This window comes from Lottia gigantea, assembly GCF_000327385.1.
Source record: "Lottia gigantea unplaced genomic scaffold LOTGIsca_28, whole genome shotgun sequence".
NCBI classification, from domain to species: Eukaryota; Metazoa; Mollusca; class Gastropoda; family Lottiidae; genus Lottia; species Lottia gigantea.
This window is the reverse complement of record NW_008708898.1, coordinates 844,829-861,419: the sequence shown is the minus strand read 5'-3', so window position 1 is coordinate 861,419 and position 16,591 is coordinate 844,829. Positions and strand designations below refer to the sequence as shown.

The 16,591-nt window shown below is 33.6% G+C and overlaps 3 protein-coding genes across 3 annotated transcripts in view; 1 reads left to right on the top strand and 2 right to left on the bottom strand.

Annotated features, from left to right (window-relative positions):
• Positions 1-1,228: 1,228 nt before the first annotated feature.
• On the bottom strand, positions 1,229-3,575 carry LOTGIDRAFT_232343 (hypothetical protein; the record flags this gene model as incomplete). Its single annotated transcript, XM_009056544.1, has 2 exons — positions 1,229-2,999; positions 3,570-3,575. 2 exons carry the CDS (start codon positions 3,573-3,575, stop codon positions 2,040-2,042), a joined length of 966 nt encoding a protein of 321 aa, XP_009054792.1. The 3' UTR covers positions 1,229-2,039.
• A 2,774-nt stretch (positions 3,576-6,349) lies between these two features.
• On the bottom strand, positions 6,350-10,182 carry LOTGIDRAFT_161207 (hypothetical protein; the record flags this gene model as incomplete). Its single annotated transcript, XM_009056543.1, has 7 exons — positions 6,350-6,795; positions 7,101-7,239; positions 7,548-7,720; positions 8,049-8,133; positions 8,393-8,567; positions 9,478-9,611; positions 10,180-10,182. 7 exons carry the CDS (start codon positions 10,180-10,182, stop codon positions 6,350-6,352), a joined length of 1,155 nt encoding a protein of 384 aa, XP_009054791.1.
• Positions 10,183-11,142: 960 nt separating this feature from the next.
• LOTGIDRAFT_215487 (hypothetical protein) overlaps positions 11,143-16,591 on the top strand; it is a gene marked incomplete at both ends in the record, with an annotated part of 15,414 nt that continues 9,965 nt past the window's right edge. Inside the window, 8 exons of the mRNA XM_009056542.1 lie at positions 11,143-11,227; positions 11,458-11,680; positions 12,281-12,827; positions 13,209-13,317; positions 13,538-13,655; positions 13,932-14,144; positions 14,549-14,688; positions 14,895-15,082. Coding sequence (XP_009054790.1) covers positions 11,146-11,227; positions 11,458-11,680; positions 12,281-12,827; positions 13,209-13,317; positions 13,538-13,655; positions 13,932-14,144; positions 14,549-14,688; positions 14,895-15,082 — 1,620 coding nt within the window. The remainder of the gene's footprint in view (positions 11,228-11,457; positions 11,681-12,280; positions 12,828-13,208; positions 13,318-13,537; positions 13,656-13,931; positions 14,145-14,548; positions 14,689-14,894; positions 15,083-16,591) is intronic.

Sequence of the window (16,591 nt, the reverse complement as noted above, 5' to 3'; positions counted from 1 at the left end):
CCCCCCCCCCCCCCCCCCCTCTTTCCCCCCTCTTTTTCTCACTTTCTTTTTTTTTCTTTTTTTTCAGGTCTTCGAGTTTTCCAACAGATAACAGATAATCTAACCAAACCAAACCAACGACTACCATTCGACTACCAATCAACAAGAAATACCATGATCAGAACGAGTTTGGAAGAATGAAGGAGACCGAGTAACTCACGCCACACCATTCAGGGCCGAGTTTCACCGCCATGTCATTCGACCCGACCAGATCTAACGAAGAATCAACAACCAAACCAACAACACCGAATCATCCAATTTGATCCAATCCAACTACCAACTACTACGACTACCAACAACTACCTAGTTTGCGATATCAGCATCCGCTGGAAGCGAACGTTAACTTGTCATCTACCAACCAACCAACCTTAAGGTTATAAGGGCCCCTACCTCCCAGGATGATATACAAAATTTAAACTCTGCCAAAATGAGTCTTTGTTTATCAGTGGACTTACTTAGTGTCAAAACTAAACGATTATAAGAATACATTCTTTTGAAAAAGATTATTTTCGAAAAGATTTCATTTTAAAATTTGATTTTACCGATAGAGAAACAATTACACTGAAATTATTTGATAGCTATAAGCTCAAGGGAGGTAATATAATTACAAAACCAGTGTAGACTAGTTCTTTTAAAAATATTACAGCAAACATTAAATTTTTAGAATGATGTAATCTTTTTTGAAGTCATCTAATATTAAAAGTGTTCAAAAAGTGGTCTTAAAGATGGGTTTCCTTATTTTTTAGTGTTAAATTAAGCAAACTATTTGATAAATCGGTATTTCTAATGAATAAGCATGTATTCTTTAGCATATCATTATTTTCTTATATTGCATCATTTAAGTTTTAGCCAATCTTAAATGTCCATGTATGTACAGTCTGGACAAACAAAAAAAGACCTTTTGACCTTTTTTGATCGGTCACTCATTGGAATTCTGCTGGTAATTCTCTTCTAATTTAGCTAATTATGAATTAATTATGGACGCGAGACAAACTGGTATTTTTCCCAAGTCAAGTCATTAGAACACCTCTACTTTCTATTCATATAAGTATTAGCATTTTCATAAATTAAAATGAGGGAACCATCTTTAAAACCTTTTGGTTTTTGAAAGAAAATAGGCGCGCCCGAGAGCCAGAGTTGAGAAGCATTTTACTGTGACTGTCATAGGCATCAGAGCTTTAGCAATATAAAGGGAAGTAACTCTACTTTATAACAAAAAGATAAATGGACCACAACAATTTCCTTACACTTATACAGACTTTGATCACATTTCTGTCATGCTCGCAAACTTGGCGAAAACAGATAACTAAGTTTTCTTCTCATTTATCCACAGTATAACAAATACTTGTCATCTTTTACCCAATTAAGAAAAGTTAGTCCTCGATCATCCTATTCCGTGATTTGGTCTTACTGACCGAATGGAGGTTTGGTTTGGACAGATGTTTCTCCATATACTAAATTATTATGGTGCAAGATGGCCCAAAAGTTTGATATAACACAACTGTCTTAGTTCCAATTACCACCTCTCGAAGATTATCCAGTCAATATGAACGGCAAACACACTACTAACCAGCAATGTAAGCAAACCTAGGGACAAGCACGACAGCAACTGTGATTTAAGTTAATAAACAAAACAGCTACATTAAATATTTTTTATATCCATGTCTAAGCACAGCAAATAGACATTTACTCATAACAAATTTCAAGGTGGCATGGTCTTTTACTAATATTGTACAATTCAAATGAAATCTACATTTTTTACATCAAAAGTGGTTTGAGGTCAATCTTTTTTCTAACAAAATGGTTGTAGGTTTTGTTAGAAAAATGAAATGCCTGTACATAGAAGTTTCAGTTAATACACTTTTAAAAGATGAATATACTACAAATTAATTCATTTATAGTTTTATGCGAAAAGTTCATGAACTATACACACATTAGTTCTTTTTTTTTTTAAAAGTTTTTTTCCTAAAATTATTAAATAGTTCTATAATGTAGTACAATTACCATGGTAATTTACCAGTTACCTTGGCATTAATGTATATTTCCTGGAACTTGTCAAAACCAGACAATACTCCAGCACCAGCTACACCTCTCAAGATATTGGCACCAGCTCCCTTCATCATGGACATGAAACCTTCATTCTTCATAATTTGGAGAGCACAATCAACTGCTCCCTTATATTTAACTGCTTGTCCAGATGTCATCATCATCCTTCTTCTAATAGTATCAATCGGGTAGGATATTAAACCACTGGTGATGGTAACAGTGTAACCAAGAGCAAATGATAATAAAATATTAGCACTGTCTCCCAATAAGATAGGTTTCAAGGTATCAAAGAGACCGAAGTAGAAACCTCTATATACAACAATACCAACACAGGAGATGACAAAACCTCTATAGAGTCCTTGAATACCATCAGTTTTTAAGGTCTTCTTGTAAACATCAATCAAACCATTGAATTCTCTGGATCCTCCACCTTTAGTTGAAGATTTGGCGTCATTGGCTAATCTGGTTCGAGCATAATCAAGAGAGTAGACGAAGCAGAGGGAGAGGGCACCAGCTGTACCACCAGAGGCAATATTCTTACCAAAATTTACCATGTATGGGTCAGTCTTCTTCTGTTTGAAGAGCTTTTTGATCTGATCTTTGAAAGCGAAATTAAGAGCTTGGGTTGGGAAATATCGGATGCAGTTGGCTAAATTACCCCTCCAAAATGGCAGAAATCCTTCATTAGCCATGGTTTTCTTTGTGCAATCAATGACTCCTTTGTATGGTTCAGACAATCTACCTTGTTTGATCATCTCATCTTGATTTTGTACTAAAAGTTTGACTCTTTCAATAGGGGCTGCAGCAGTCTTGGAAATGACGGCAGCTGCTCCACTGAGAGCAAAATTCTCAAAGAACGATAATACTTCTTTCTTCTTTTCTGGGGCTTTAGGGGCGGCTTTTTTGTCTGCCATCTGAAAAATAAAGAATAGATCTAATTAGCCTTTGAGATTAAACACAAAAGGAATTGGACATATTTTATTAGCAGAACCGAAACAAGATAACCTTATTGAACAGAGTAATATACATGTAAAATGTATACATATAATCAAAGTCAATTTGAAAGAAGAATAAATATAAGATATATAACTACTCAACCAAATTGTAAAATATGCATGTAGAAACTTGAATAAGAGAAACCAGAACCTCTTGGTAAGCTTACCAAGTCTTGAGGACAGTTTTTTTTCTCAATTTGTGACCAACCAACTTACAAAAAGTTATAGAAGAAAATCAAGGTGATTTTACAATAATGTAGGCCCATACCTATAAACTAAACACCTGTATGGTATAGTGAATGATCTTGACAGATAAAAACAAGGTCAAACTGTCAAAAGTCTGAATTAAAATCCATTGGATATACTGGCTCAAAATACAAGAATATTCGACCTTTGGGTCCTGTGTAATAAATGTACCAATTTCCTGACAACAATTTTTGGCAACTAAGGCGAAGAAACTAATGTGCATCTCAAAGAAAGGTGCTTTACCGGCATTTTGTACTAAATTTCAATGACGTCATACTTCGGCTCAAATATAGGTCAGTAGTGAATTATAAAGGTTGAAGTTAAAACATCCTTTTAAATTTAAGGTAAATACGATAAAATAAATAAGTCTTGTATAGAAGACTAGATAATGACTTTTATCTTTGTGCGAAACCTAAAACATAATGGAATTCTGACAGAAAAGCTTCTCTTTATCATGTGACTTTCATTTCACCGGTAGAAAGGGATATCAAAATTATACAGAAATAACGCCAAGAAATATACTCTGTGGTAATACAGCCATGCAGACACAATCAGAAATGGACATTCTAAAGTCATGTATAAATTTATACGTAGTATTGCTCACCTTGAAGATTTTTTAGACCAATTTGTACAAGAGATAGTCTAGTGCCGTACTGCTCTCACGCCAAACACGTTGCAAAGAGAGTGACTTAATTTCCTATGCAGCCAAGCAATCTATTGGTGAATTCTTGCACGTGATCAAATTCTACCTATTTCATTGGTCAATTTTCAAGGTGGTTAGGGTCATGTGTCTGCGCAACTCGATTTGCTCATTCTTGTCCATATCTTACATAATCCGAAATAGTCTGCGGGGTATTATAGGATTGTCCTTGACAGTGATATAGGGAGTCAATCCACTGTACATGCCCCTATAGTTATCACCGTTTTCACCACGAAAATAGTTAACTTACTCATATTTGATGTCATCGGTCTCCATTTCATTGCTTTATGCTTTAACATTTTCAAGGAACACTAACTCCTAGAATGGAAATAAAATTTAGTCTCAATTAGTCTCAAACTTGATCAACAAGTGTATTATTCATCAATTGGACTTTGTAGGCACATGTCATGACCAAAGAATAGAATCTCTATAAACGATATATCCATTAAACTTTAAAAGTATTATAAAACGCTTCTAAGCGTGTTTCAAATTATTTAGTTTAAGCCTAATATAGATCAGTACTTATTTTTGTGCATTATCAGTTATTATTAACATCAGAATGGAGATCGTGCTGTGCATTATAAATCTATGAGTGATCCTCTTATGGTTGGTAGACAATTCTTCCAGATGCTGACTGCAGACTAGTTAATGTTTTTGGTAGTTTGGATCTAGGATGATTTTGGTTTGATAGTATATAGTCCTACCGTATAACCTTGGAGTAGTCATTACTCCAAGGTAGGCCTATAACAGATCGATGGTGATTAAGAAGTTCTGGAACTGGAGTTTTCAAAATTTTTAAATTGTGGTAAAGTTGATAAATAGCCAAAATGTTTTACTGTTCGTAAATGACTATATAGGTCTGTTTATGTCCATTAATTCAAAATATAATATATTGACCTTATCATAGTCTAGGCCTTTAGGCTAAGTCTAGTTTTGATATAACATAATCATGGATCAAGAAAAGTAGCTTTAGTGCTCGTAAGTTTGATAAACGACCAATTAGCCCCTGAAACCTTTAAACTGACTTATTTATCTATCGATGTTACGTTAAGAATGTAAAGTAAAGGGCCTAATATTGTATTCTGACGTTAATATATTGGTCGACCTGGTAGCCTCAAGTCCTTTTTTGGGACTCTTTTGTGGAGGGGTCCTTAAATGATTTGAAAATTTCTATACACTATTCCGAGATTTATAGGACCCGATCACTTTTTAGGCCTCTTCCCAAATCCGATATGGCGTGCCACAAACTACTATGTCTATAATGCGGTAGTCAGCCAACCCTACCCGATGTAGCCTAGGTTTCTGTTGTTTTTTTTTTATGTGGTTTTCAGTTTTCAAAACTGGCGAGCATTGATGTCGCTTTGTGAAGTACATTATCCTCGGAAAAACTCGTATGGTGTACTTTTCAGTACTCTCTAAACTACATGTCAGATTAACTGTTATGGTGGGATTTAAGTCAACTCTGAACTTCATGCTGGGAAAAACTGTTACGGTGGGGATTTTTCTGTTCAATGTGAACTAAACTGTTTGGAGAAACTGTAATAGTGAGGCTTTCTGTCAACCCTGAACTATACTAGGAGAAACTTTAATGGTGGGGTTTTCTTTCAACTCTATGAACTACGCTGGTCAAACTGTAAGCCTAATGATGGGGTTTTCAGTCAGTTCTGAACTACAAGCTGGGAGAAACTTTAATGGTGGGGTTTTCTTTCAACTCTGAACTAGAAGCTGGGAGAAACTGTAGTAGTGAGTTTTTTTGTCAACTCTGAACTACATTCTGGGAGAAACTGAAATGGCGGGGTTTTCAGTCAACTCTGAACTACAAGCTGAGAGAAACTGTAATGGTGGGGTTTTCTGTCAACTCTGAACTTTACGCTGGAAACTGTAATGGTGGGGTTTTCTGTCAACTCTGAACTTTACACTGGAGACTGTAATGGTGGGGTTTTATGTCAACTCTGAACTACATGCTGGGAGAAACTGTAATGGTGAGGTTTTCTGTTAACTCTGAACTACATGTTGGAAGAAACTGTAACGGTGGGGTTTTCAGTCAACCCTGAACTACATGCTGGGAGAAACTGTAATGGTGGAGTTTTCAGTCAACTCTGAACTACATGCTGGTAGAATTTGAAATGGTGGGTTTTCAGTCAACTCTGAACTACATGCTGGTAGAATTTGAAATGGTGGGTTTTCAGTCAACTCTGAACAATAGGCTTATGAGTAACCTTATGCCTAAAGATACCTTACAAGAGCTGTTTTCTACTGTTATATTTTTAGCATCATGTTCTGGGAAACTTACAATAAAGCACACAAAATATTTATGTTTTATTTAGGTATCACCTTCAGAATCTGAATAATTACTCATTAAAACGCTTAAACCACTTTTTGCCAGAAGATCTCTGTTATCACTCTGTAATGAACTATTTTTCTGTTCCTGAATTGTATTACCACAGTTTGAACTATAATCAGATCTGTTGACTTCTAATATGACAGAATCTTTATCAGCAGAATCCCAAAGAGAAGTTTTGAGTCTTTCAGAACACTCTGATGGTATTGAATTATCACTTATGGTCTCACTGACAGAACTGTTTGATTTTCTTCTTATTCCCAAATCTGGTTTGCTTTTGTCTTTTTCAGTGTTTAGAGAATTAATATTAAATGGATCATATTGTTTTTTAATTAAATGAGAAAATTTATTTGGGGATATTTTTGGTGGACTAAAAATGGATTCATTGTTAAGAGATTTTCTTTTTTCTTTCTGTTTCTCATCAAATGCTGAAAAATAAAACGAAAAGATAATAAAAGGATGACTTCACAAGCTACATGTTCTACAAGGTCTAGGTTTAAATATTTAAAGGAATATTGTCATCGAAATATTTAGCTTTTCCATTACAGCTAATAGAGCTTAATAACATTTGTCCAATGTTACCATTCAGACAGCAGCTAATTTTGAAATTTCACAAGAGAGACAGTAAACAGTTTTTACAGTGTATTGTATAGATAACTACTCAGCTTATTAATAAGTTGATTAAAGAATTATTTTATTTAAAGATTTTATTTTGATAGTAAAATTGACTTACATTCAACAACAGAATATTTGATTAAGCCAGCTATTTGTTTATCTTCTTCATTTTCATCCACTAATTCAATTTCTAACGAACTTTTTGCTAATAATGCTCTATCACTCTCTAACTTTTCCCTTATAGTTTCTTTTTCTTCCTATAACACCGATGCATTATATTATTCTGTCAATTAATAGTTACACTCAGGGGCGTATCTAGAAAATGTCTGAGGGGGAGATTTTTCTCTCCAAGGCTTTCTGAATGCCAAAAGACCAAGAAATTTTCACAAGCCTGAGGGGAAGGACATACCCTCCTCTTAAATACGCTAACTGGTTACACTACTTAAAATAAGCTGGTCGTGATAATGATTCGTATTAGAAACACTAGTGTATACATTTGGTAAAACACAGTAGAGTCACTGATGTTAGAACCATCCTATAGGGTGACACTTAAAATAATACTCACTCTAAATTTATTTCGCGCTATCTTATTCAATATATAATCATCTTTATAAGAGTCCATCCTATCTTCTAATTGAGACAACGTCATGATAGATTTTTTCCCCTTTTCTTGATCATTAGAACCATGTTCCAGTTTAAACATAGCATCTGTGGCCATTTTCTTCTGTGTTCTTTTATCTGAAAGAGTTGATGATGGTATATCATTTTAATTTGCTATTGTCTTTTGATTTTCAATGCAGAATTCTGTGTGCCCAATAGACAAATTACTTTTAGAAGCAACTACAACAAATAAAGTTTAATTAGTTGTTTCAGCCAATAATTGGAGTTATTTCCCTTTATATGAATTTAGTCTGCTGAACTTTACAATTGAGTTCCTAGCCTCAATAGCCTGCCGCAGATGAGGGCAACTAGCTAGACATGTGGTTCAGATATACAATTCTTATAAAAAACATCTTGTTTTGTACAGGTTGTAAAGTATCCAATATGAATATCCAATTTGACCTACCTTCTGTTTCAATTTGCCCATTCTCTTTTGGATCCCATCTTTGCTCTTTACGTCTTGCACCACTTAATATCACATAATCATGATTCTGTACAAATATCAATAGTGAATAAACAAAAACAATAATGAGAGTTCTAGTTGATCCTATTGTAACTCCATAATGGACATTGGCACAACAATTGACAAAGGTCTAGTTTATGGAGTGAAGTATAAGTAAATAGAAAAATTATTCATCAAACATGTAAGCATATAGTATTCAATGGAAGGAAAGATTATAAGACAGGTTTTGTTAGCTTGAAGCCAGTCTGAACATCTACAGTACACAGTTTTACTAGTAGATTATGTACCTGAGGATCTGTTTGTATTTCAAAATAATTATCACAAAGATGACATTTCATTCTAAATTTATAAATAGGCGTTGAATAGTAGTTGCCGTGTTTACTCTTTTCAGCGTTATATCGAACTCCCATACCAATATGAGCATTACACCCACCACACCATATATTATAAGGCATTTCAAATCTAGAAAATACATGAATCATGATTAGAAATCACAAATAGTAGCCAAAGAGGTAATCAGTCTTGTTCTGGAACTTTGAACAGAAAAGTTTCAACATGGGATGTAAATCCCTGCCAATTTCGTTTCTGTGATTAATAGTCTCAACATTCATTTCACATAGTGATACTCTGAAAACAAAACTTGAAGCTAAACTTAGATATCTTAGATGAGTTAAATCCTGTATGCTACAGTTGTATAGTTATATCTTAACTTTTTGTCATGATAAAGACAATTTTTTTAAAACCTTGTGCATAAACAGAACAATTTTAACCTGTAAAGTGAAGCAAAAATATCCTGTGACGAATTGTATGGATTGTATGGCAGCAAATATAGTCAGTCAGAGCTCTCGGCAGAAAGTCTGTAAACAATAAGCCATAATATAATCTTTGAATAACATTTAGAAATAGGTAGAACATTCAGCAAGAACAACTATTATGGATATACTACTCCTTTAATTTAATTTTTGCAACGTTTCAGTTCAGATACAGGAATCTTTATCAAGCATAACATTTCCATTATTAATTGTTATGCTTGATAAAGATTCCTGTATCTGAACTGAAACGGTGCAAAAATTAAATCAAAGGAGTAGTATATCCATAATAGTTGTTCTTGCTGAATAAGCCATAAAGTTCATAATCTTCCTGTCGAGAGTTCTGATTGGCTGTATTGCTAGAAAAAAAAATCCAATTACATCACTGCTTTCACTGCCACAAAGGTGGCTATTGCAGTCAAGGCAATTTGACTTTTGTAATAAGTTCGTAATAACGTGACATTGTGAAGATGCAATGCAAAACACAAGCAATCCATTTTATTCAGAGGAAGTTCGAGTTCAATAAACAAACATGGGGACTGGCTTGTTGACTTTTTACTCACCTGATAACAAGAATGCCCTGCTTGATTTTTTTAGCTCGGTCACGTAACGGATGCTGACCCACATGTTTATTTACAGATCCCTTTGTTGGGTCCCAATCTGGTGGATAATATTTATTTACTGATTTTCTTTCAGCCTGAAATATTAAGAATGTTTATAAAAGTTTAATGTGATATCATTTAATTTACACCCTGAAACACAAGAGGTTGCATAAATGTATACGACCACAATACAGACGTAACATTATCAATAAGACATAAAAGAAGATCAGTGCAAGAAAGAAATAAAAAGTGAATTTTTAGTTTAAAGTAGATCTACCGTGAATGCAAGTTTCTCACATTTCTCGTACTAGGCCTAATGAAGACAAGTTACATATTATTAGACTTACAGGTCTAGTCCCCTATTAAAATGGTTACCTGTCGATCCTAGATTAAGGACAGTTTGAAATCTATAATAGGTATGCCACTGTCCTCGCAAAAGTTTCCTAAATGGAAACTGCATGGCTTTTACAAAAAAGGTGCAGAGTAGGCTACTATTTAAAACTCTAGTTCAATTCATTTTACACAAAAATTGCACACCTCTATCTAATTTCTTGGACATCGGACTGGTCCCGTTCCGTGAACACCAAAAAATTCCACAATCGGTCTGTCCAAAATGTAATCAACAGTATATTGTTTATCTTAGGATTAATCATCATGACATACCATTGTTTCTGTTAATCTGTGATATCTCCGTTACTTCAACTTCTTATTGATGTGGAAAAATCAAAATCTTAAAAAATAATACTCAAACGTTTATCTATCGAACGAGTTTTTGTCTTCGAATGGCGAAATAACTCTACTACGAACGACTACGATCTTGAAATCTAAAATTTCATTGGTCGAACGAGTTTTAATTTAGCCATTTGATTGGATGATATACAAGGAAAATGTTTCTATCCGGTGTATATACGGAAATATACAAGTTCTAAAAAGATACGAATGAATGCGGCCTTGAACTTTGATTCCAAACGACCTTCATATTTTCATTTGACAGCCCTGCAGATGTCTTGGGCGAAGTCGAAAGGAAGGTGTTGTACCAAGAACAAGGACTAAAAGGCACTCTTTGCAGACATTGGTACAGGTATTTGGATATTTAACAATAGTTTCATTTAGAGTAGTTTGCAGGGGATGTCAAATTAAACATTGGCTTCGCTCAGGAAAGGTTATACTGATCAGACAGAGAATGGGTGATTCTTGATGGTGGTGGAGGTGTGCAAGTCAAGTGATGCACAGGGCCACCAGCCTTATGAGCAAAACACTGGAAAGCTGGACAAGCGTGGGTAGCTTGCCTACTAGGCTACTGGATAGGTCATTCTGTCTACCATGCTCCATAGTCTATTAAAAACAGATGGAACTCTAGTTCACTTAATTGGAATTCTATTAGGAAAGGAAAATCTAACACTTTTTTTCCAGGGCAAATCCCACTGATGGTTCATCCGTTGCATAGTACTTCATTAGCCAAAGTAAGTGCAGAAAAGAAGGATGTAAAAGTCCATTGTAATTCACTTCATTTCCAGGGTAGAGCCTACTGTCTCTAGGTTTGTAGAGCTTAAAAACTCAATTAGACTAATATCGTACGGTACAATTTAAATTTGACTGTATAGTTTTCTTTTAGATATTTTCTTCAAAATGTCAAAGATAAATCAAGTGCGAGTTCTGACTTTAAATGCTGATGAAAATACTGAATCCACTCTATATCGTCTCGAGAAAGGTAGGCACATTCGTTGATATTATTGCCAATAGTGGCTCCTTAGCATCGACCTATTGCTCTTAAAGATAGCAGACTGATCTCAAAGCCGTAAACTCTTTTTTTGAATCTTAATTGAAAAGATTTTACATTCTTACATTTGATGTGAAGTGTATGTAAAGAAAAATCAACAACTTTAAAATCACTTGATCAATAATCAAAGACTAAGTTTGCTTATTTTTCTAAATTTTCAGGATGGACTTTAAGATTTGTATTGGGAGCATCGCTACATGCTAAAACTGTACGTTTATTCTGTAACCATACCCACGATAAGTCTGTGGTGTATGAAAGATTAGAATTCTACGAGCTAGCATGGAGAAATCCAAGTGGTATGAAGAATGATAAAATTGATGTGTTTGCTGAAGTACATATCATATCAGCTGGATCATTTAATTACTTCTTCACAATAGATGGAAGGTATGTGGAGAATATTCTTCAGTCATTTCTGCTTTTGTTGTACAATGAGCTTGTGTTCTCTACCAGGTCTTTCCTACTACTTTTCAAATAAAGATTACTTTTTATTAAATGTATAGTGGTAAACACATGCCATTTCCATTATATTATTGTTTTGCTATTATATAACAGTTTTTCAAGGTCATGTATGTGTTATTCATTTAACTGACTGTAAAACAAGTTCTATGAATAGATTTATTCTATTACCATCATACTGATTTAAAATTCTGATGTCTGTGATCCAATTCCAGGAAAAATTTATCTGATTATGATAACATACAAAAAAACAACAAGATTTTTCATTGATTAAATAGTGCTCAATGCAGGCATGTGAACATCAGTTGACCTAGAATTAGTTGTCTTTCCTCATGATTCCAGTCGACCCATCTGTAAATGGGTAAGGATAACCCAAAAAAAGATCCATACCAAGAGGTCTTGAAATGGACACCTGGCTGGTGGACAGGATCTTTCAGAGCCTAATTGGTTATCCTTGTAAACAATGTTCTTTTTTCTATCTTTTCTATCAATTCTTCTAATTGTTTCTTTCAGTCAAAATCCTAAAAGTGCCAATGGTCAAGGTTATTTTTTGGTGGATCCAACCTTGTCTTTTGGTGATGATAAGGAAGACATCACTTTAGATTGTATTCAGAGCCAAACAGTTATTACCAAATTATTAGGCCCTATAAATGAATGGAAAGACAGATTACTAGTAGCTAAAGAGAGTGGCTATAATCTTATTCATTTTACACCAATACAAGAACTGGGGATTTCAAACTCAGCTTACTCCATACGAAACCAACTACGACTGAATCCACTGTACTATGAGAAAAATAAAGAAAATACTTTTCAAGATGTAGAAGATATAGTTAAAATGATGAAAAAAGATTGGCAAGTGTTATCTCTTACTGATTTAGTCTATAATCATACAGCCAAAGATAGTGCATGGATTCAGAAACATCCAGACAGTGTATATAATCTAGATAACTCTCCTCATCTCATACCAGCTTATCTTGTAGACAGAATATTTCATCATTTCTCACTACAAGTTGCTGAAGGAAAATGGAAAGATCAGGGCATACCTTCTGTTGTTGACAGTGAAGGCCAACTTCAGGTATAGATTATTTTTTAATTCATGAAACAAACTGTGATACATCAGTGATGCAATTATTGAAAAAGGATTTTACATTCCAATAAAAATATATTTTGGGTCTATTGTTTGATTTGAAACAATCAGATCTCAATTTTGACTTTCATAATAAAGTTTCAGAAGTAGATTTGTTGCAATTTGATAGAATGTTACCAGGGCTATTCTCTTTCATTCAGATATTTAAATGATATTTTTGATATCATGACTAAGCAATGAACATTACAGTCAAATGTCACTGGCAACAATGTACAGATAACAAGTCCAATGAAATGAAATATATCCTGTTGATGAAAAGGTTTCGCCCACTTTCTAGTGATTCTGTATTCAGTTATTATTATTTTGTAGATAATGAAAGAAGTATTATTATCTGAAGTTTTTCCTCATTTCAAATTACATGAATTTTATACAGTGAGTGAAGAAAATATTTTGAAATCTTTTCGCAGTAAAATTGAAGGTGAGTTTATTTGAACAAAAAAGAGTAGGCTAATGTTGCTGCTCTCGTTAAAATTCTCTAACTGCCTTCTGTAGAGTCAGTTTGGAGATTTCTTAATATTTACCAAATGATAAAGCTAAATTTTGCAATCCTGAGCACTCTCTAATGAATTTTTAACGGAAGGCTGAAATTGATCCATATTTATGATAAAGCAATAGTGTATTGATAATATATGTTGTAGAAAATGTAAATGTAACTACAAATGATACAGAAGTTAATATCAAACAAGATAAGTTATATAGAAGATTAGGTAGTACTGTTGATATGAATACAGTTTTATATTTCTATAATACAGACAGGTAAAATACATTTAGTCTTCTTTCTCTTTTTTGACATCAACCTTATTCACTGTCTTTATTTTTTGTCCATGGATGAAATTTGAATAAAAATTAATTTGTTAGAAATTGCTATTTGTGATGCAGAAGATCACTGCTTATATGCTACAGACTGTGCATATATATATTATTTACATGAGTTGAAAATGAAAGATAAGAAGCAAATTGTAAGGATAGTTTTTAAATAATTCCCTCATTGTACACTGTATGTATTTCCAATATATTTTGTATGTTTTGTAGACCTGGAGTAGCAAATGGTACTGATAGAATCAATCAGTGTTGTATTACATTACGAGAGAAAATACAACAGTTGAATCAAAATAAAATCAACGAAGTAAATGAGCATATACGAGTTGCTGTAGATAACTTCCTAGCCAATGTTAGATGGAGATTTCTAGCTGGAGATGGTCCTAAAGTTGGTCAAGTCACAGAGGAAGAACCTTTAATGTGGGGGTAGGTAATTTTTCTATGTACACTAATATACTTAAAGTCCTATATTGAATAGTTCATCCCATTTACCAGAGAAGCTGTCCAAATTCCTTTGTGGAACAACTATGATAGGAAACCATACTTAGACAACTTAGATGTGTTAATGAATTTTATATAGAGAAAAAATTATTCGTAGCTGTTCTGTGTTTTTTCTTAGATAAATAATATTTCCTATATGTCTAAAGTAGTATGTTCATCTCACTAACCAAACTAGCTTTCTAGATGAAAATTTTGTATCTGTAGCAATGTGTCTACAGCATGAGATGAGCTCTTGGCAATTACTTCACATAGATTAACATAGTTGCATATAAATCCAGATCTTTGGTAATCAATGATTTCTGTGGTTATTTTCTGGTAATTTTCTGTAGATATTTTGTGATACCTGAGTCACATGAAGGATCAGTAACTAAAGAAGAGAGTATGATAGAAGGAGAGGGGAAGAAATATATATTTGCTGTTAATGGTTGGGTGATGAACGATAATCCCTTACGGAACTTTGCTGAAGAAGGTAACTCGAATTATAGCTTACAGAAGGTGCGCTTTTGCGCTCTGGTTGAAATGAGGAGCTTTGATAATGTGACAAAAATACAAGGAATATAGCATGATAGACATGTGACATCATCAGATGAAAATGTGCCCTAAAGTGAGTGTATCTCGAAGTGGTTGTCTGTCTTTTTAAATGGCAATTACAAAGTCAATGATGTATTATTTTAGGTTCATTAATATATTTAAGAAGAGAATTAGTAGCATGGGGTGACAGTGTTAAATTACGCTATGGTCAGTGTCCAGAAGACAGTCCGTATCTATGGAAACATATGAGACGATACACGGAAGAAACTGTTCAAATATTCCATGGTGTTAGGTTAGACAACTGTCACAGTACACCAATACACGTTGCTGAGGTATATAGCTTTTAAGATAATAGGATATTATTATTAGTAGCTGTACAAAATATCTCATCTTCATAAGCCTGTAGATAATGTTGTTTTTATACAGTTTAGTTCAACCAAGAATCTTATTCCAAAGACAAAGCTTTACAAAACACTGCAATTTGAATAGAAAATGCAATTTATTGATTTATCAGAGAAGGCTTAAATCAACCTAAGTAAAGTGATTCTAAAATCAAAATGCAGATCTGGTTATCCTAATTTTTTTAGATGTATGCTAGATTTGACCTGATCTCTAAGTTAGTATATTGTTTATTACAGTATATGTGAGATGATGCTAGAAAGATTCAACCTGATCTCTATGTTATTAAGTTGTTTATTACAGTATATGTTACATGCTGCCAGAAAGATTCGACCTGATCTCTATGTTATTATGTTGTTTATTACAGTATATGTGAGATGATGCTAGAAAGATTCAACCTGATCTCTATGTTATTAAGTTGTTTATTACAGTATATGTTATTAAGTTGTTTATTACAGTATATGTTACATGCTGCCAGAAAGATTCGACCTGATCTCTATGTTATTGTGTTGTTTATTACAGTATATGTGAGATGATGCTAGAAAGATTCAACCTGATCTCTATGTTATTAAGTTGTTTATTACAGTATATGTTAGATGTTGCCAGAAAGATTCGACCTGATCTCTATGTTATTATGTTGTTTATTACAGTATATGTTAGATGCTGCTAGAAAGATTCGTCCTGATCTCTATGTTATTATGTTGTTTATTACAGTATATGTTAGATGTTGCCAGAAAGATTCAACCTGATCTCTATGTTATTAAGTTGTTTATTACAGTATATGTTACATGCTGCCAGAAAGATTCGACCTGATCTCTATGTTATTATGTTGTTTATTACAATATATGTTAGATGTTGCCAGAAAGATTCGACCTGATCTCTATGTTATTATGTTGTTTATTACAGTATATGTTGGAAACTGCTAGAAAGATTCGTCCTGATCTCTATGTTATTATGTTGTTTATTACAGTATATGTTAGATGCTGCTAGAAAGATTCGACCTGATCTCTATGTTATTGTGTTGTTTATTACAGTATATGTTGGATACTGCCAGAAAGATTCAACCTGATCTCTATGTTATTATGTTGTTTATTACAGTATATGTTAGATGCTGCTAGAAAGATTCGACCTGATCTCTATGTTATTGTGTTGTTTATTACAGTATATGTTGGATACTGCCAGAAAGATTCAACCTGATCTCTATGTTATTATGTTGTTTATTACAGTATATGTTAGATGCTGCTAGAAAGATTCGACCTGATCTCTATGTTATCATGTTGTTTATTACAGTATATGTTAGATGTTGCCAGAAAGATTCAACCTGATCTCTATGTTATTATGTTGTTTATTACAGTATATGTTAGATGCTGCTAGAAAGATTCGACCTGACCTATATGTTATCATGTTGTTTATTACAGTATATGTTAGATGTTGCCAGAAAG